This window comes from Martes martes (assembly GCF_963455335.1).
Source record: "Martes martes genome assembly, chromosome: 14".
In the NCBI taxonomy this organism is placed as follows: Eukaryota; Metazoa; Chordata; class Mammalia; order Carnivora; family Mustelidae; genus Martes; species Martes martes.
This window is the reverse complement of record NC_137902.1, coordinates 81,352,608-81,373,585: the sequence shown is the minus strand read 5'-3', so window position 1 is coordinate 81,373,585 and position 20,978 is coordinate 81,352,608. Positions and strand designations below refer to the sequence as shown.

General features: G+C 49.9%; 1 protein-coding gene across 1 annotated transcript in view; it reads right to left on the bottom strand.

Moving 5' to 3' along the window:
• Positions 1-20,978, bottom strand: part of GALNT2 (polypeptide N-acetylgalactosaminyltransferase 2) — a 184,054-nt gene that overhangs the window by 30,635 nt on the left and 132,441 nt on the right. The window contains exons 4-7 of the mRNA XM_080822337.1: positions 5,062-5,160; positions 4,711-4,778; positions 4,405-4,470; positions 1,135-1,256 (exon numbers count right to left, since the gene is read on the bottom strand). Of these exons, the coding sequence (XP_080678463.1) occupies positions 1,135-1,256; positions 4,405-4,470; positions 4,711-4,778; positions 5,062-5,160 (355 nt within the window). The remainder of the gene's footprint in view (positions 1-1,134; positions 1,257-4,404; positions 4,471-4,710; positions 4,779-5,061; positions 5,161-20,978) is intronic.

Genomic DNA, 20,978 nt, shown 5'->3' with positions numbered 1-20,978 from the left:
TGGGGAGAGGGTACTGGAAAGACTTGCAGCGGTCCCCGCCATGGAGGCCTGGGTCTCCGCACACACTAGCATCTTGGCTGTGGCTTCCCTGTGTCCTCTGCCACCTGGAGGAACAGCCTGGTGCTGTGAAGACTGACCCGGCAAGGGGGAGAGGTTGTTGCGGTTTTCAGAGGGTTCCTCCTTCAGCTAGGTGGGTGTGACGTGCCAGAGGGCTCAGTGAGGGATGGGCTAGGACCGGCTTTGCCTTCTTGGCCCTGCCTCCTGTAAGAATTTTGGAGGTGTTATCCAAGTTCCCTGGACCCCCAGTCCCTCTCGTGTCAAATGGGGTAACAGCCGGATCCCAGGTAATAGGTAACGTGTCTAACGTGTGGTTAGTAAAGAGGACTGAATATCATACTGTCACTTTGAGCGTGCAGAGCCACGCTACTGTCGCATCGTAATTACTAGTAGCTGGTGGTTGGTTAGTATCTCATGGCTTACTATCCGTCAGCTATGTCCTCGTCACGCTTGACTTGCAAAAGGCATGACTTGTGCGTTTCCTATTTCTCCAGTGCTTTCGCTACGTCTGCTTCATCACCCCAAAGAAACACTGTCTCAGTCGGGAGGAAAGAAAGTCAACAGAACAGGGGAAAGGCAGGAGACACGGCAATGGGCCAAAAGGAGCGCGAATGCCACCAGCGGTGTTTCTGGAGACCGAGTTCAGAGAGTGAGCCACAGGTCACCCTGACAGCCTCAAAGGGGCAACGGGGCGGTCGCGGGCCCCCATCCCGCCACAAGCCCGCAGGCTGGGTGTCTCAGCGAGCAGCGGGTGGGAGACGCAAACCCCGGCCCCCAGCTCTCAGGTAGCCAACGCCCGGCTTGCACTTGCTGGGGGCCCGGCGCTGGTCCGAGCTCCGAGGGTTGGCTACAGAGCGGTAGGCGGGGAGGAAGGTCCCCCGAAGGGAAAGAAAAGGCATCAAACGAATCAGGCTCTCGCCAGCCTCTGCTCATCCTTGCCTCCCGCCCGTCAGGTGCTTTTCTCCCCAGCCACAGATTTCCACCGTGAATAAAACACTCTCTAAACAGACGCCCAAGCGCGGACTTTTTCCCCTCCGTGGCATCAAGGCAAACCGCAGCGCGAGCCCCACGCCTCACCTCGGCCACCCTCTCCAGGAGGGGCTCCAGCCAGTGCTCGTTGCACTCGCAGTGGCTGTCCAGGAACGTCAGCACCTTGGCCTGGGCCGCGTCGGCGCCCCGGACCCGCGAGCGCATCAGGCCTGCGGAAGGGATTTCAAAAGCACGTCAAGGTATCTGAGAAAAAAGGCCGTGGTGTCCTCCAGCCCCCGGCGTGGACACCCCACACGGCTCTGCGGGCTCCCTGCGAACCGGGGTGGGAGCGTCAATACCAGGACAGAACTGCCGGCACCTTCTCCTCCGAAGCAAACTGGGTGCCTGGGAAGACGACCTTCTCAGAACGCCTGCCCTCTGAGACAGGCCTTTACACAACTGAGCTGTCCTCCATCGAGCCACTTGGGGGTGGGACTTTTACAACTATTTTCCCGTGACACGGCCACAGAGTTTTATAATTAACTGGGCCACGGAAGGTGTTACTCAGACACTTCCAGGGGCTGAAGGGGCCGATGTCGGGGGTGGTAACGCAGTGAGAACAGCGCTGCAACTATCTTTGTCTTCCTATGACTTCGTGCAGCCCAATAGCATACATGGATGAGCCCCCAGTGACTGGCTTTTACACAAAATTGGTTCCATATCAGTCAAATTAATACCACTTATATACTTGTGATCTGTGCCTAACGCAGGGTTTTTGCGATCATGCTAAGTCTTAGCACAAGTGCTGTCTGTGTCACCGGGCAGGGCGGTTGTCATCAGTGGCTTTTGCCATGGATGCCGGGCCCCAGATGGCCCCCCTTGCCTTGCCCGTGGTTCCGCGTGGAGAACACAGTTTCAGTGATCCACGGTCAACTGTAGTCTGGAAGCAGATGACCCCCCTTCTGATGTCTTCTCAGAAGGCCAGCTATAGCCTGACACTATGTCACTATGCCTCTGTCACTCATGTCACTTCACCTCATCATGTGGGCATTTTATCATCCCGTCAGCACGAGAAGGGTGAGTGCCATAGGATCAGGTATTTTGAGAGAGACCACATTCACCTAACTTTTCTGTAGTATACTGCTGTGACTCCTATTTTACCATTATTGTCGTTCGTCTCTTACGGTGCCTGATGTAGAACTTAAACAGTCTAAAGAGTCTAAAGAGGGGCCCGTATGACCCGTGGTTTCTGGCATCCCCTGGGGTGGGCCAGTGTTTTCAGTTGCTTCATACAGTGCAGTCAAAATGGGTTTTCCATGGTTCTTACAGAACTGCGCGCCACGGGAGGGAAAAGAAACGAAGGCTTGTAGCACTGGAAAGGGCCAGAGAGCAGGCAGAAGCAGGCAGAGACGGGACGGGGCTCGACCCTTAGAAGGAGAGAATCACACGGGGTGGAGGGCCCGTGCCGGTGGCGTTTCCCGCAAGGTTACTCCATGACCCACCGCAACACCGCCTTTTTGGGTTTTGTGGTGTCAGAGGACAGAGTTGGGGATCTCCAGAGTGGCCGGAAACGGAAAGAGGAGATCCCGGAAAGGAGGGCGTCCGCCGGGCTGGTGAGCACCTCCCCACAAATCCTGGGCTGACCGCCCGATCCTCAGGCACAGGGGAGACCCCAAGCAGTGGGTGAAAGGGAACAGTTGGAGGGCAGAAAGGAGATTTCAGCTGGTGACTACCCCAGGGACGCAGACTTTGGCACAGGAGTCTCGCCGAGGTCCTCTCTGAAGTTCCTCAGCTGGTTCTAACAAACAGCGAGATGAAGAATCACTAAAACCCTCGGCACTGGATAAAGCTAAGCCGTTCCTTCGCTGCCACAGTATTTTATGCGACTGATTTTCTCTGTCATCTAGCAGTACCGTCGGCACCCGTCTGTACGTTCAAATATATGGGACACACATGCACGCACACACGAGCAGCCAACCACACGTAGACATTAATGTGTGTGCGTGTTCTCGCTCACCCATCGCACACTCATTTGTTTCGAACAGTGTCCCACCCTCTGCCCTCCCCCGGGGGCCCCTCCTCACCCTGTTCCAAAACAAAGTGTCAATGCGGGCTCTCACCCAAATGACGATGCTGAGTTAAAGCACTTAGAAGGACCGATTTCTGAGGCTAACGGCACTCCCTGACAAGGCCAGCCAGTGATCGGTCAGGGATAAAATGCCGACACGAAAAATAATTTCTCTCTTTTCCACCTCTCCTTCTTCTTTTTTTCTCCCCCCTGTGCTAGCAGACACTTCGGGGTTAAATTAAAAAAAAATTATGACACGGTTTGTCTGGAAGCAAACGTAAGGCAAGATTTTCAGTCTGATCTCAAGGTTTTGGCTTATTCTAAGCTTGGGAGACGGATGGGGAGCCCAGCAAAGGGAGCTGGTGTAGGAGCAAGCCGGTCCCCTTGTTTACGTATCCTGAACATCTGGACTGATGACCTTACTTGGTTAAAATACGGTGCTGATGGCGTGGTCCTAACAGGCTCAGTCGCTCTACCGCAGATGAAATTCGGGCTAAGACATACTGACTGCTGGACTGTCCAGGGGACCAGAAGAAAGAGTGCATATTGATCAGGGATCGCAAGCACCACCACTCCAGAATCAACAGAGTCCTTCTCAAATAAACAAAATGGCACGTTTCAAAGCATCTGTCTCCGGACTACGGTGGAGTCTAGAATCCAGCCGCCATGCCCTCCGACAGCACGGATGCACGGGATGTTCATTACACTGCGATTTTAGTCTCCTTTCCAGACACTTCAAAGTAATACTTTCCCCTTTGGAGTCTCTCTTATAACTGCCAATAAAGTCGACTGATGAGCCCAACTCCGGCAGATAAGACTGACAGCGGGTTTTGAAGCTGGCATTTGCAAAATCCAATAAGCATGTAATTGCAGCGCTATCTTCCTTCTTGGGATGCCTCACCTCCAGCGAGCTGTCAAACTCGAATCCCTTATTTTATCAGATGCCTGGAGCATGGAGTCATTAAACTTCTCATTGCTAAATCTTTGTTTTTCTTCTAAACTCTACTACTCCTGGGACTGATAAGCCTTCCTCGATGGTAAAAGGAAGAGAGGAGCCAATTTCCCAAATACATAAATAAAAATGTAATTTGAACTCCTGCCCTAGTATACAAACAATTTCAATTAAGCTTTGAACATCCTCCCTAGGCTTTGCCGGGAGAGGCTCCCAAGAGGCTCTGGTTGAGAGAGACAGACAAAAAGACTGGAAAGTTAATTGTTCTTTGAGCTGAAATATTTCTTTAAGTCGTTGCCGGGTTCGGGAAAAGTTAGAATTCAACAGTCTTGGTACCGAATTAAGGAAAGAGTCTTACCTTCTCGCCGATCATTTCTGAGAACCCGCACCTTCTCAATTTTCCCCAAGAGGGCCCCGTCTTCAGCTAGGGAAAGAGAGAAGTGGAACATTTAGAACCCCATTTACAAGGGCTTCACATTCAAGTATCGTGAATCTCGGTCATCTGTGGGCAGAGGATCTCCTGGGGCATCCAAGAGGCACCCCTTCTTCTGCGGGCCCTGATCTCCGGCCGTCTCGGGAAATGCGTCACTAGCAGCCACGCCAAGGGAAGCTGGCGTCCGGGAGACCGGCCGGGCGTGGGGGAGGAAGCTGACTCGGTACTTACGGTCATTGCTGTAGTCATCCACCAAGATGATCTCTTTTATGAGGTGGGGTGGACTTTTCTTAAGCACACTGAGGAAACAGAAAGATAAAGGTTGGAGGCCTTTAAGGGGTATCATTTGGGGTGGGGAATTCTCACATGCTGGTCCCAGACCTTGGCTGGAGAAGCCATCGGCCACTGCTTGTGCTGCGGTCAGGTGACCTGCCTGTCTCCCCCCATCCACCAACCCCAGACAGCTCTGACCCGGGTGTGCTCGGGACGCGGGGCCGTGTCCAGCACCCCTACCGGGGAACGCCTCCCATATGGTGCAGCAGGCAGGCAATGGTGGCGGGGGGGGGGCTCTCCTGCCCTCACCTGACCACGGTCCTCAGCAAGGCCGACCTGGCTTCATTGTGGAAGGTGATCACCACGCTGGTGGCTGGCAGGTCCACCCGCCACTGCTTCCGCTGACACCTGAGGGAAGAGCAAAGACCGTTCTCTGAACGAAGAACCCAGCCCTGCCTCGGGAAGGTTCTGGGGAGCACAGGCAGCGCGACCGGCCATGGCGGACACATTTGGACGAACTGGTGATCCGTAGGAGGGACCGGCCTGTTCTGAGAGGAAGTGACAATGGACATAAGGAAACAGGAAAACACAACTGGAGTTACATTTTAAAAGATGATTTCGGCTGAAAGTAACATATTGAGAACATCTTTCTAACGCTGAAAAAAAAAAAAAGGAGCGTGTTTTAAAACAGTGAAGTCCCATTTATTCTCACATACAGATACACCTCAGAGATGTGCTTTTCACAATCCGCAGTGGGTATTTCCGAGGGCTGGAACCAACTGCGGGTCGATGTTCTTTTCTTGTTTCTTCAGCAGCACGCGGGGCTTCTGGGGTTCTTGGCAAAGCTGTGTGTGGAACCTGCCTCTGTCCCGCTGACCGCTCTCCTCCCACCCGTCTACCGAGGCAGCGGGGACGCATGTCTGTCACCCTGCCAGGCTGGGGCAGGGTGAGTGCCCGGGGGCTCCCGAGCCCGCCCGCTCCCACCCTTCATTTAAGGAGCTGAAGGAACCCCGGGACTGCCTCTGCACGCAGCTCATCCAGGGGGGCCGGGGAGAAACTACGGGCAGACCAACGCAAGGCACCTGTCCGGTCTGTTCTCCACAAACAGACACAAGACTGCGAGGACACGGAATGGTTCTTTTGAAAAATAGGCCTCTGCCAGCCGGAGGCTGAAGACGCTAGAGTATCCCACACCAGAGGCAGAATGACCCAGTAAGGGGGTGTCACCTCAGCAGAGACCTTCCCAGGGGACCCTCTGAGGCGGGCTGCACGGACCCGGAGAACGTGCCAGCGGGGAGGGGATGGTGCCAGACACGGAGCGGTAACTCTACGGTGGGCTCACCCCCCGTCAGGACCACTGGGCAGCCATCAACTTAGGGGTTTCAGTGCATTCGGAGAGTTTCCAAAATGGTGGCACTGAGGACACCCGCTTGGAAAAAAGGCTGGGGAGACCGTCAAGCATCTTTGCCCCGAGGGAAACCGTTCTCAGTGTTTTTGCAGTCAGGGTGGGAAGAGTGAGAGATTTTTGCTGTGAGCCCGCAGCAGGGCGGGGAGCTGTCCGTGGCGCCCACAAGGAGGTCCGGCCACGCTGGCCTCTGGCCCCTGCAGGCGGTCCTGGCCTCACACAGGGAAGCTCGCTGCCATCAGCACCGAAGCCGCTGGAAGCCTTCCACGGCGCCAAGACACGTTGAAAACCTTGTTTTACCTGTTAGCTCTTAACGCAGCTTACCGCCGCTGTGAGGGATCCGCTTCCGGAATTAAAGGCATCTACCGAATGGCAAATCGGTGGGAAAAGCGCAAAGATGTCTTTAAAAAGTCACCTTTGGAGCTCAGCCACGGCTGAAAGCATTTGCGCAGTTAGGGGCTAAAGCGGCCGAGCTCACAGCTCACGGACAGTGGCCAGCACTTCCACACAAACAAGGACGTCTGAGAGGAAAATGAGACAGTTTTCCCTCCTGACTCGGAAAACGACCTCAGAGGAGCACATTCTCAAAAGCAGCAAGGAAAGCCGTGCAATTAAGAAGCAATTAGGTCAGAATCACAGGATGGACCTGTTTTGTTTATTCTGGTTCTCTGGATAGCCCGACTGTCATTAATCATGAGAAAACCGCATCATCTACCCGTCACTGCCGTCCGGGGGACAAAAACGCATCCTGGAATTGACATGGGACCTCATTATGGCTCCCGGCAGCTGCGTCTTTAATGACAAGGAGACAGATAGGCTAGTTTTGCTGTCACTCCTTTTCTTTCCATGTTCAGAATTAGCCAATTGTTGGATTAAGGGAGGGTGTGCAAGGTTCGGCTGTGAACAAATTCCTGACGGCGGTCCTTCCCCGAACGTAATCTGTCATGCATAAGAAGAGTGATGCCCTCCGCGGCGAGGGGCCACGCGGTCCAGTGCGCAGCGCTGACCGGGGCAGGCCAGGTGCACCCTGGCTCCCGGGCTCCTGGAGCACGGGCCGCCGGGGCCACGGGGGGGACTAAACCCGGGAAGCACCTTTCCTCCTCGAGGCGTCGTCCACTTCGCCGAGCCATCCTGCCCTACCCTCTCGGCTTCCTCTTCTCCACGGGAAGCCTCGTGCTCCGCGCGCGCTGGGAAGTCTCAGGGGGCCCTGGGAACGTTTTTTCCAGAACACCAAGGGCTGCTGCTTCTGCATCGTTTTGTGAAGACTCCCCTGCATACTCATAAGTCACCAAGTTCCGCCAGAACTTGGCAGCCAGGAGGCATCCCATTTTTTGAGGCAAAAGGGATAACGAGCAGCGACTGAGAAGTATCTTACACCCCATGAGCTGCGAGGGTATGTGCGTACGGACGCGTATGGATTCAGATCCGAACGCTTCACGGGGAGCCAAGAGAAGGGGGAGGGGGGAGCGCAGCATTTCTTTAAAAAGAAACGGAATAAATCTTGCCTTTAAAGACTCCCACCCGTGCCAAGCCGTCTTCACGACTGCAGAGCTAGTGAAACAAGGCCCCATACAGCAGCTCCGCAGGGGACTCGGCTGCCGGGGGCACGTTCACAACAGAGCTCTCCCGGGGAGCGGGGGACGAACCGCAGCTCCCTCCAAGCCCGCGGCGGGACGGGTTTGCCGTCAATGGGAGCTGGAAGCCGTGGGTGCCCGGGGACGCGAGACAGGGCCCTGGGTCACACGCTGGGGACGCAAGGTCTCCTGAGTGTCCCCGGGTCTGGTACTAGAGTGGTCATTCGGGTGACTTCCTAGCCAGTAAAACGCAAGGTCTCCTGAGTGTCCCCGGGTCTGGTACTAGAGTGGTCATTCGGGTGACTTCCTAGCCAGTAAAACGCAAGGTCTCCTGAGTGTCCCCGGGTCTGGTACTAGAGTGGTCATTCGGGTGACTTCCTAGCCAGTAAAATGCAGACTTTAAAAACTGGACACAGAGGTTGTCCTTTTTAGGTCTTTAGTTTTAAAATTTCTCTGTGACCACACGGGTATCAATATCCGAACTTTCTTGAGGGGCTGGAGATGGAAAAAATGTCCGATCTCAATCCCCACGTCCTCCTGAGCCCTTCTGAAGAATGAATTTGTCTCTGGGGCAGACTCATTCTGACGTGGGGGTTATATCTGGGGTTGAACACAAAGTAGATCAAAGAACCCCAGGCACTGCTTCGAATGCACCCCCAAATGCACCGGGAAGCTAGGGGCTCTGCTTAGGAATGCAGGAGTTGAATCATGTGGGTTTTCTACTCTCTCACCCCCCAGCATGCCACCGCTCACCACAATCCCGGCTGGTCCAGTATTTCCGCAAGGGGCCTGTGGTAGCCTTGGTTACCGACTGTGTCATCTGCGAAGATGGCTCTCATGATCTTGCACGGTTATTGGAAAAATAAAATAAAAATGTATGAAAAAGAAGGCCACTGTAATTCTAACTCGGGGGCAATACACATCTGGTGGTTGTGCACTGTTGGTGCCTGTCATTGGCACGTGGCGGTTGGCATGGAGTCTCCTCTAGGAGCTTGCCGTTGAGGCCAGTGTGACAGGCATGAGACAGACTAACGCACGTGGCGATCTGGGGGAGGACAGCATGGTCACTCAGGGGAAGAAGGGTTCCTAGGGCTACAGGAAAAGCTCAGCGGATGGAAGGGAAGGGGGCAGAGAAGGAGGCTTCGATAAACGAGAGCGAGTTCCAGGACATCTACAAGGTACAGAGCAAGGCCGCACTTAGTGAGACGGGGATGGCGGCCAAACAGAGGGTGACAGGAGAGAAGAAACACTGGGTTAACATGCTCCGTCTCCCTGATATGTCCGTCCAACTCAGATTTTGTAAGGAAAATACCGAGCAAGTTGGCTGAATAGCAATTAATTTAGTAATTAAATTAGTAATTAAGCATGACTCTATGTTAGCCTAAAGACTGGTTTCTAGGATGGGAGAGACGGGAAATATACACACCTTAAAAGATAAAAAAGCAACGTTTCCAACCACGTCAAGCCCACGTCGGCATTGTCTGGTCTCCCGGCGCTCAGAGGTGCCCAGCCCCTCTGCGAAGCCCGCGGGGCGCTTCTGGCCAGTCCCAAAAGGGGGATGTGTAGACCCCACGACCCTGAGCATAACATGCAGCCTGTATTCTGATTACAAGCTGGAGTCCCGAGCCGGAGGAAATCTGCTGGCGACGGAAACCTTGGATGTTCGTTTCCGCAGCGGACACTTCTCCCCGTGCGCCCACGAGCCACCGCCCAGCTGTATCTCTGCTTCCCGTGGATCGGCCCAGGGAGGAAACACCACCAGGCTCAGGCAAGGCCATGGGATTTCAGAGTTCTGGGTGCTGTCCTAGGTGTTTCTCTTTACAAATTATTAAGCTGGTGTTCTGTGTTCACTCAATCTGCGAATTCAGTTGGAGTCTGTCCCTGAGAGACAAATCTAGCTTTGGCTTGCTGACAATAAAACAAAGGAAAGCAAATAAATAAGCAAAAAGCGAAAGTTTCTGGGTTTGCAGAGCTAAGGGTCAAGTCTTGGACCACGATACATTCACCACGGTGAAGAGGTCCCCACGGCCTCCTGGGAAGCGAGGCAGCCAGACTGCTTTGGCCCAGACAACCTCTGCACCATCACCACTGGTGTGCGTATGCACGAGGACGATTTCAGACATGCAGCCTAGAGAGCATCACATGAGCAGCCGCGCACCTTCCGCTCACCGTTATCTGATCTTCATATTGTATGGGGCGCCTGGGTGGCTCAGTCTGAGCGTCAGACTCCTGATTTCAGCTCAGGTCATGATCTCAGGGTCGTGAGATCGAGCCCGCGTCAGGCTCCACACTCAGCACGGAGTCTGCTTGAGATCCTCTCCCACTGTTCCCTCCCGCAATGAATCAATAAATCTTAAAAAAAAAAAACAAAACCAAAAAACCTATTCTACAACATTGACACATGACAGGTAGTAGTTCAGTCCCTTCACGTCCTCCCCGCCTCAAACCCCATTTTCGCCAGGGGTAATCACCAGCCTGAATTTGGTACTTCCATTATCCCTACGTTATGTTTTCAATTGTCTACATGTGTCCATATTCATAAATCATATATAGTCTTGTTTTGTGTGTATTTGAAATTTATACGGGTGACACTGCCCAGTGACTTGCTTTTCGCACCTTTTGGGAACAGGCCTGGTTTGACCCGTGTCGCTCCATTCACGGCACAGTCCCCGCTGGCGAGCTCCCTACAGCAGGCCCGCAGCACGGCCCGGCCCTGCTCGGTGGCTTGCCGGCGTCTCTCTGTTGGGGATATTGCGGCAGCGGACGCTGCCTCTTCCCGTGCGTGAGAAAGCTTCTCCGCACTGTCTACCACAAGTGGGACTGCTCGTCGTAGATGGTGTCCCTCGTCAACTGAGCACGGGAGAGCCAGACCACACTCTCACGTGGCTGTTAGCGGCTTCACTCCTCCCCTCGAGGACAAGTTCATCCTGCTCCACGGTCTCACCGCCCCGCCGTGCGGACAGCGCGCTTTAATCTCGTCAGGCCGAATGGTATGAAATGAGCTGCTCAGGACTCCAATTTTCATTTCTCCAGTTACTAGAGGCCTCCCACCTATTCTATATGCTATATACTATTCTATATGCTATATTCTATATGCTATATACGTATATATACATATATATAGAATGTATATATACGTTCTATATGCTTAGAGGCCGGCTGCAGGGTTTCTTCTGTTACCTGCCTGCCCGTAGTTTTGGTCTGCTTCTCGATTTAGAGTTTCACCTCGCTATTACTCGATGACAGCCATTTGTATATTATGGACATCATCCTGGTCCACCGGACGCACTGTAACAGTCTTTCCCAGGCCTGTGGCAGATCCTTTGGTCTTGTTCGTGATGTCTTCTGTCAAACGTATGTTTTAAGTTGGCTCTTCAAACTGTGGCCCTGGGGTAATGTTCTCGTGACCCGAGGTCGCTGATGTACGCGTGTTGATGTTCTTCCAGATGTTTTAACTCTTACACATACTTTCCACATTTCCGTTCTCCGCATTACTCACATGTGCTCCCTTGAATGGTAGGACGAAGGCGTCTCATCTTTCCTACGCGGGTGATCTGTTGTCTCGGCACCACTTAATAGCTCATTACTTCCTACTGGAATCGTAATGTCACTGCTTGTCACACGGCATTTTTTACGTGCAGGCTTCTATTTCTGGTTCTACTTCTGCTCTGCTCCTACTCGTGCAACCCTGCATTCACGCCACACTGCCTTATCGGGAAGTAAGCCCTCACGTCTGACAAGGGAGGCTGCCCACGACGATGTGCTGTTCTTCAAGACTTTTATTGGCTCTTTGGGGCCATGGGCCTTTCCTTTTGAATTTAAAGATCAGTTCTTGAGGTTTCCTGAGAAAAAGCACCGTAGGGCATTGTACTCAATTCCCATGTTAATTTGAAGAGAATTCATGTCTTTGTAAAAGCGAGTGGAGTTTTTTGGGGACCTGCAATTACATTTGTTTTGTTTTGTTTTGTTTTTTTTTAAGCAATGTCTACAACCCAATGTGGGGCTCGAACTCAGGATCCCGAGATCAGGAGTCACGGGCTACCCCGAGGGAGTCAGCCAAGCACCCACTTCTTTGGCGGTGTTTTGCACTTTTCTAATTTTTTCCAGTAAAGTTTGCATTGCCTTTATTCCTAACTACATTCTAAAGACTGGGGTCTGCCGTCCTGTTTCCTAACTGGCCAGTGTTGCTACTTGTCTCTGCAGGCGGACGCTGGGCTCGGCAACCTCACTGGGCTCCCTTCTTTGTTCTGACGGTTTGTGGGTTTTTGGATTTTCCACGGATCAGTTCATCCGTATTTTGTCCCTTTCTTTCCATTTCTTACCTGTATTACATTTCCTGTCTTAATAAGGCGCGGGTGATGGCCTGCGGCATGATATGCGATTTCAAAAAAACAGGAGTAGAGAACATCCCTGCCTCCATCCCATCTTCAGTGTCCATGTGAGTAATGTTCGTCATTAAGCATAATGTTACTGAGGATGTTTTATCGATACTGTTAATCAGGTTAAGGAAATTCCCTTTTAAGTGCTAAATTTTACTGATTTTTTTTCTCCTTCCATCTATTAAGGTGGTCATATAGCTTTTCTTCTTTATTTTTATAAAAGATTTTATTTATTTGAGAGAGAGAGAACATGTGCGTGTGTGCAAGTAGGGGGAGGGGCAGGGGGAGAGAGAGAGAGAGAGAGAGAGAGAGAGATTCCCAAGCAGGCTCCAGGCTGAGCAGGGAGTCCAGTAGGTGGCTGGATCTCATGATGCTGAGATTGTGACCTGAGCTGAAACCGAGAGTCAGACACTCAGTCAATGGAGTCACCCAGGCGCCCCTAGCTTATCTTCTTTAATCCACCGAGAAGGTAAATTGTATTAAAACAGTTTCCACTGCTCATTCTTGTAGTCCTAAAATAAACTCTATGATTTTTATTTTTAAAATAGAACTGTATTAGATTTGTGAGTATTTGGTTGACATCTTTTGGATCTACAGCCATAACCATGATCGGTCTCCGAGTTTCTATTCTTATGCCTTCCTTTTCCAATTGCCCAGCAAGGTACTCCTGACCTCGTGAAACAAATGGGGTAGATTTCCCTCTTTTCCTGTTCTTTAAACCTGCCTGTGTTTTACATAAACCCACCTAAGCCTTGTCCATTTGTGGGAAGCAAACTTTTTATTGTCGAAACGTTCTTTCGTGGCTTGTATTTTTTTTTTTAAAGATTTTATTTATTTATTTGACAGACAGAGATCACAAGTAGGCAGAGAGGAGGAAGCAGGCTCCCTGCTGAGCAGAGAGCCCGATGCGGGGCTCGATTCCAAGACCCTGGGATCATGAGCTGAGCTGAAGGCAGAGGCTTTAACCCACTGAGCCACCCAGGCGCCCCTTCGTGGCTTGTATTTATTCCTACTTTTTATTTCTTGAGTGATTCTGGTAATTTCCAATTTCCACGTTCCTAAAAAAACTATCCATTCCACATAATTCTGTCACAACTATTTGCATAAAAGTGTACTTACAATTTTCTTATGGTCTTTCCGAGCTCTACTGGATCTAGAGTAATGTCTGTGGTTTTGTCCTAATACTATTTAATCACGGTTTTTATTTCGGTTAATCAGTATTCTTGGAGATTTCTATTTTCTGAAGATCAAGCTTGATATAATCCTCTCTACTTTGTGTTTTTCTAGTTCATTAGATGTTCCTTTTCCCTGCATTGTGTCCTTCCTTCTGCTGTCGAGGTTTTCCCGGGTGTGTTTTCCCACCTTTTGGAGTCGTGGAGCGGGCCTCGGTTCCCCTATGGAGCAAACGCATGGCTTCGAATCCAATCAGCTTCTCCAGACACACAAACAGAGGCAGTTCTGTCCTCAACCAAGAGGAGGGCGGGGTGAGATGGGGAGAAGTGGCCTGAGGTGTAACGACTTGCTTTTAACTCCAGGAAAGAGGGATGTGGTGCGTCTCCATCCTCTGTCAAAGCACACACCAGGGGCCCGGAGAGACCGAACGGTGGGGGGAGGAGCCCCGGGGCTGCGCAGACCCTGTCTCCAGCACACCGAGCCGCTGACGGCGTACCAGCCTCCATGCACACCTGCCGGCTGGGTGAGACCGACCAGGAGACCGAGGCCGGATGTTTCAAAAACCTCGAAATAGATTCAAGTGGTTTTGTCACCTCCCAGCCCCTTTGCTCGCTGCCTGTGTTTGGAGATGTGTGAGCAGGAGATGTTAACACACGGGACCCTGGGACGAAGGCTCTGACGCAGGTGACCCCAGAGAGGCCCCGGATGCACGCTGGCCCCCTCGCACTCACCCACAGATACGCTTGAGCGGTTTCCATTTCAATGGGAAAAAAACGGCGGGTCTGTTGTTTGCATGTGTTCCGGAGGCCTGACACAGCGGTCCCCCCAGGAGCTGCCATTTCCCACACAAGCGGTCTAGGCGGGGCACCTGCCAGGCTGCAGCCAACCCGGGTACGGCCACCTGCTGGGCACATACGCTTCACTCAAGATGCCAGTGTCCTTTGGCTCCTGATCCCCACGAAGTCTGGAGAGTCAGTGTCAGACTGTCCGAAGGGCATGTGAACATGCCTTGGCCCTGGCCCCTGGAGTAGGTCCGAGCGATGCCTGAGGACCTGATTTTAGAAGCTCCCCCTTTCCCCAGGTGAAGCTGATGCGAGGTTGTTCTTAGGCCTCATTTTAAGAAACGTTGCAGAAGATCGAGGGACGTCAGTCCTCTACTAGGGAGGTGTATCAGACTCATCCGAGGAGCTCTGGAATTATACACTGGATTCTGATAAGCACGGAACACAGAGGTTAAAAAACTACTTCTCTAGAAGATCCTGGTTTCCCGTTCCCTGTCACATCTCAAGCTGAGTCGAGTCCCAGGGTCCGTCCGTCATGTAAGGACCTGGTCTGTGCTGTGTTGCTCACTCTCTCCCACGGCTGTGAAGCCTGACACATCTAAGTCAAGTCTAAGGCCTTTGGAATGAGGCCCCAGCACAGCTAGCGTCCTGTGGAAGAAGACCCAGACTGCCCGTGAAGCCTGGACTCCCTCAAGACACGGGAGGCACCTGAAACAGGCTGGTCCTCTACCTTCCGGGCATGAGAAGCCTGTCCACGCCAGCCTGGGTGGGATCCCTCCAGCACCCTGGGCACTTCCTCTCCGGGCATCCGCTGATAATCAGCCTCCCACGGCCAAGTTTTGCTGCGGAGTTCTAGGAAGGCTGGACAGACCCTGGTGTAGAAGGGGTGCTGGACATGGAAGTAAAAATTGAAAGGGAAGAAGAAAAAGAAGAAGAAAGCTAACTAGCTGTCGTATAGCATCCGTTTAATTAAAACATGCTCTGACTAATCCTCCAAACTGTGATCATGGCACCATATTCTACCTAATCAACTAATTTCTGATCAGTCCTAATAGCTAGAGAGCTTCATCTACAGAGGTCTCTTCAGGCGGAAGAGAACCAAATCCTAAGACATTTACAAACCTCTACAGGACCCATCTGAAATTAAGCTTCTTAAAAATCTAGTTGGCAGGAGATGGGAATAAGCCCCATTCATCACCGTGGGTTTGTCTCGCTTTGAAATTATTAGTCTAAAACAGCTCTCGAAGACGGCAGGTTCTTGTACCCCGAACTGCATACAAAACAGGAGCCCGTCCTCAAACAACATATTTATCCTCGCTGTGGCACGAGACACTCAAGCCGGTCTTATCTACCAGGCTCGCTGGGAAGTCCTCTGATGGCCCTGGAAAGCCAGGGGTTCCAGAGGCGAAAGCAGACACAGGGGCCCCGGGCAGCGGGCAATGCATGAACACACATTCTTCGCTCACTGAACACCCCCGCTGGGCGCTGGCCACCGAGGCCACCTGGGACCCAGGGTGTCCTCCCCCCCCCGGGAGTGAAAGCGTGAGGTTTCCACGAGCCGCCAGCAGCAAGCACCATGTGATGGGCGTAAAACTGTTCTCTCATTCAAAGCCCATCATCTGCCCTTTATTGCCTCCAGCTTTACAGGCATGAAATTTCAACCAAGAACTTTCTCAGGAGTCAAGAGCTCTTGCGAGTTGTGAAAATTACAGCCCTGGGTGAAGCCATCTGAGCTCCCTGAAGCGGCCAAGGACGCGTCTGCCGTCCGCCCCAGCTCGCCGTCCGTCCGCCCCAGCTCGCCGTCCGCCCGGAGGCCATGCTGAGACCGAGAGTGCAGGACTTCACACTCCGTTCCTCTGGAGGCCAGGGAAGAAGCTGTCCTCTCTGGAGGGAAGCCCACGCTGCGTATCAGACAAGAAGAACCACATGTTCCATTTCTCGCCCCTTGCCGGGCCCCCCCGGGAACCAGCCACCAACTGTCCCGCACAGCGACACCAACTCTGCTTCCAAGTTGCTGAGGACTGAGTTTTGCTTCTCACTGCTCTGTGCAGACACGGGCTTTTCTTTTATCTGGTCCCTGCTGGCTTGAAGTCACTCATCTTGAAGATCGTCTCTCTTAGGGATTATTCAGGCAGTGGGCTTTGTTCCCTGCCCAGAGCGTCATCTTGCAGCCGTGGTCTCAAAAAAATGGAGCCTGGGTGGCCACTGAGCAGCGGGTCGGGCTTTCTGAACTTGGTAGAAGAAAGCTATGTGCCATCAAGGATGACGCCTGGAAGGACCATTCTTTTGAAAGATACAGTTAATGGCTCTGCGTTGTTGACCGTTGGACACAGATCAACTTTTCCTGTAATGATACAATGACTGATAACTGCAGGTTGCAGCAGATCCATTCCCTTACATGGCTGATGGCACACAGCCCGTGATGTCCCTGGGCAAGAGTAATAGGGACGCCTGGGTGGCTCAGTCGGTTAAGGGCCTGCCTTTGGCTCAGGTCATGATCCCGGGGTCCTGGGATCGAGCCTCATGCCATCGGGCTCCCTGCTCAGTGGGGAGCCTGCTTCTCCCTCTGTGCCTCCCCCCGCTCGTGTGCGCGTACGCGCTCTCTCTCTCAAATAAATAAATAAAATCTTTAAAAAAAAAGGTGTTAAGTACGTAACCTTGAAGTAGAAGATTCACTAATTTAACTGCCCCTGTGACCTCAGCCTATCAGCATTCCAAATAGAGAACCAAACACCTCGTGTTTGTGTCGGTATGGTGTGCACACATTTTTCCAACCAATGTCAGGGTAATTTGTTTGGTTCCCGAATTCCTGCTCATGTCAAGTATAACAGCAATTTCTGCAATTTTCGGAAAACAGATCAATTTCTGATTGGTGACAGAATGGCATGTTATGGTAAAGAATGATAAGGTTGTCTGACGTTTCTGGACACTGACAGTTACTGCGTTTTACGCTCAGTCCTCTGGACTCTATGATTCTGTGGGATGCTGCTAGGCACACCTGAAGGAGGTACACCCTTCTCGGTATTGCAAAAAATCACCCTCTCTTGCTCCTTTCTGACAGATCTCATTTTGGGTGACGTGCCCGGTCCCTGAGGTAAGTCCTGACCGCCCCAAGAGAAACTCATTTTCCCAGCCTCGGTCATCCTAGTCACAGAGAGCCATGACTTTGTTCTGGCCCAGGGATTATCAGAGAAAGTCTGCTAGGCACAGTTCCAGAAAAGCAATAAGCCACTGAAGAAAAGAGCACTTCTGACCCCTTAAAGTCTTCAAAGTCATCACGATGCATGGAGCTATGGCAGCCTTTTTACAACCAGAAAGTTAAAAAAAATAAATAAATAAATAAAAGTACTGACTAGAGTGGCAAAGACATTAGTTCTCAGCCAGCTGAGCCAGCCTTGGGGGTTGCCTCCAGACTTCCTGTTAAATAATTTAATAAAATGTCTATTTTGCTTAAAGTATCCTAACAGACACAACACAGTAAGTGAACCTGATCAGAATACTAAACAGAAAACCATGAAATAACATGGAAAAATTTAAAAAAAAAAATTGCCCCAAGAATTCTGGGCATTGTGAATTTACCATTTGTGTACCAAGGGAGTGGAAAGTAATTCTCAAGGTGAGTAAGCTCACACACCATTTCAGTTATCTAAGCTGCCTGAAAATACATTTGAAGTTCTACTCTAAAATAAATAAATTTAAAAAAAAGCAAAAAACAAGACTCAACTTAAAGCATAATATGGCAGGATGCGTAAAAATTACTTCAGCAGGACAGTCTAACAGGCTTGGGTAATATATGGTGATGCAAATGAAACACCGCTTAAAAAAATCATTATATAAAATATAATTAAATGATTGTATAAAATAATCTTGACAATAATCTGTGTCGAATTCCAGGTAAATCAACAAAACCAGAAAGTGAGTGGGAGAGAGTAAAAGCATATTAATTTGTCACCTGGAAATACGTACGGTTTTATTCTCGCCATTAAACCAACACTCCTTCGACTTCAGTGTTTTTGTTGAACTCTTATCAACATGAAAAGGTACAACTAGTTGACTCCCATGTAGGAAACAAACTTTCTTAGTCAGCCACAGGAGGGAAAAACAACCAAGAAAGCGGAAGACCAGCAAAGTAAAACACAACATGTTTTCCACGTGAGAGGGGAAAGAAAATGGTGAGAAAAACAGGCATGAAAAAAAAAAAAACAGCATGACATAAAAAATCAGAGACAGATCGACCATGAAAACGGCACAGTGTTCGATTACACTTTGGACAATCAAGTTGGCCTAAAAACAAAAATATAGTGCTAGCTGCATACTTACAAAAGACAAATCTTAATCAAAATGACACCAACAACACAAAAAGAAAACCAACAGAAGACAATATATCAAGAATAAGCATAAGTAGGAACAAGCAGGATATTAACATCATAAACAGTAAAATGCCCGGCAAAACAGAAAAACATCAGATGCAATGCCAGAGGGTAATTTTATGTTAATAAAGGTATAACCCATTGTGAATGTATCATTTCTAGGTCCCAAATCACAGCACTCTAACACATCAAGCAAATACTCTTAGAAATAAACAGAAACCCATCAAACTGTAGTAGGAGCTTCAAATTCTTCTAATGAGTGGATGGTAATAGGGATCAGGAGGTTTCCAATGCAATTAATCCAGTTGGTTTAAGAGGTGAACTTTGAACTTTGAAACAATGATAGATACTACCGGCCTTAAAAAAATAAAAATCAGATATTTACAGAAATGAGAAGGAAAGACTGTAGCCTCTGGAGTCAGACCTAATCTCCGACGGCCGAGGTATGCAACCTGGGGATTCTGTTTGGTCAAGTATAAAACCCCACACCAGCAGGAGCACCTACTTCAGAGCTGTTGCAGGAATGACATGAGCAACGCCTGCAAAGGTCTGAGCATAGTGTCAGGGACCAAAACACTCGACTGCGAGAGCTACCGTGGCCATCCCTGACCTCACACCACAAATAAAGCCCTCCGCGTCCTCCAAGTCAAATCACCATATTGCAGTGTCTGACTACGCCACAATAAAGTGGAAGAAAAGAAAAGAAAGAAGTTTAAGTTTAAACAGGTAAAAAAGAAAAAAAAATCAATTTCTTATAATTTTGAAACTCTCTCTGAAATAAGCATAGTATTAAAGAATCATCCAAAAGTAGAATTCCAGATGAGTGAGAAATAAAAGGTCATTTAAAAGGAGGCATAACAACAAAAATTATAATGCTACATTTCATAATAGGGGAAATTCAGCCAAAGCGGCCATCGGAAACAAATGTAACAGACATAAAGTAAACATCCAGTTCTAATGGGGGGGGGGGGTGAAGGGCGGAGGAAAGCAGAGGGAAGAAAATATAAAATAACAAAGGCTGACATGAATGTGCTAGAAAACAGATAAATCTTAGAATGTACGCATAATCCCAGCCCTTGGTTCCTAAGAAGGAAAGCAGAAAGGGTAAAAGACACAGAAGAGAAAGCGGAAAAAAACAAAACAAAACAAAACCCAGAGAGACAAACCCCTGGCATTTCTAAACAGAAGAGAGATTTAAGTGCATATGCACACCACACACGCCAATAAATTTGAAAACCGAGCGAAACTTATGATCTTCTGGGAAGATACAAATTATCAAAGTTAATTCAAATACAACATAGACAAACCCACCATATGTCAACACCCATGAGAGAATTTTTAAAAGTCACCAAAGGGCTGCTTCCAGTAAAACAAAAATGGTTCTAAGTTTAGATGACTTTCATAGATGAACTTCAGGAAGTAATTCCTTTGTAAATAAGTTTTTCTTAAGCACTTTTTTTTTTTAAAAGATGACTGTTCTAACGTTCATTTTACAAAGTTAGCAGAAACATGAAGCCAAGGCCAGATGAAGGGAAGGGAGGCAGGGAGAGAGGGAAACCACAGATCATTTCAATTAGGAATCTTAATCCAAAACCCAAAATAAAATAGTCGCCAAACTCAGCAATATAGGGAATACATTCTGGTAGATTCTCAGAACCAAGTAATACAGTGACATTTAAAACAGGACTTCCTTTCAAATGAGTGGGCACAAAAAGGTTATTCAAAAATACTCACCCCAACAGTTACCATTAAAACCGAAAAGAAACAATCCTTACTTCTGTCAGCAGAGAACTAGCTAACTAAACGTAAAATGGAATATATAAAGCCATTAAAAATGAAAGTTCTATTTAAAATGTTTCCTATGGATCAATGAGTGAAAAAAAGGGAAATGCCAAACAGCAAATACAGTAACGTATTTTTTATAATTACATGCATCTAACTATCGGAGGATAATATAAAAGCCAGATCAGGGAGGGCATTCACAAGAATGCTAATGCTTATCCCTGCCTACTGAGATTTTTAGATCAGGTGAAATTCCTTTTAACTCTCTGGTATGATTTCCTTTGGGGGGGGCAGTAATATACATAAACGTGTATCTACTTTCTTAAAAGCTAATGTCAAAAGGAAAGGAAATGGTTAAGGAAATTCGGAGTCCTTTGAGGAGGTCTGATACAAGCTGTCCTCTGCAAGAGCCTTCTGGGTGGCTCACTACTGTTTGGATGAAACAGGGGCAGATTTGCTGAAGATACAGACTGCCAGCCATGGGAGGGGGTGTCACCGCCACCCCCAGCAGCCGCCCTGTCATTCGTGTCTCACCCTGAGCTCCTCGGGGCTGGGACTGCTTATACCCCAGCAGAGAGAAATCCTAGCGCCCTCTGCCCTTCGGGAGGCTGTGACAGAAGTGCTGAGGTGATGACACCGCCGTGCACTGCTGGACCCCTCTTTACAAATGGGATTCTAGAGTCAACAGGGCCGATGGAGCCACTTTTTAACAGGAGCCACCAAGTGAGATCTAGATCTGCTCCCTGGGCAAGCGGCGGAGG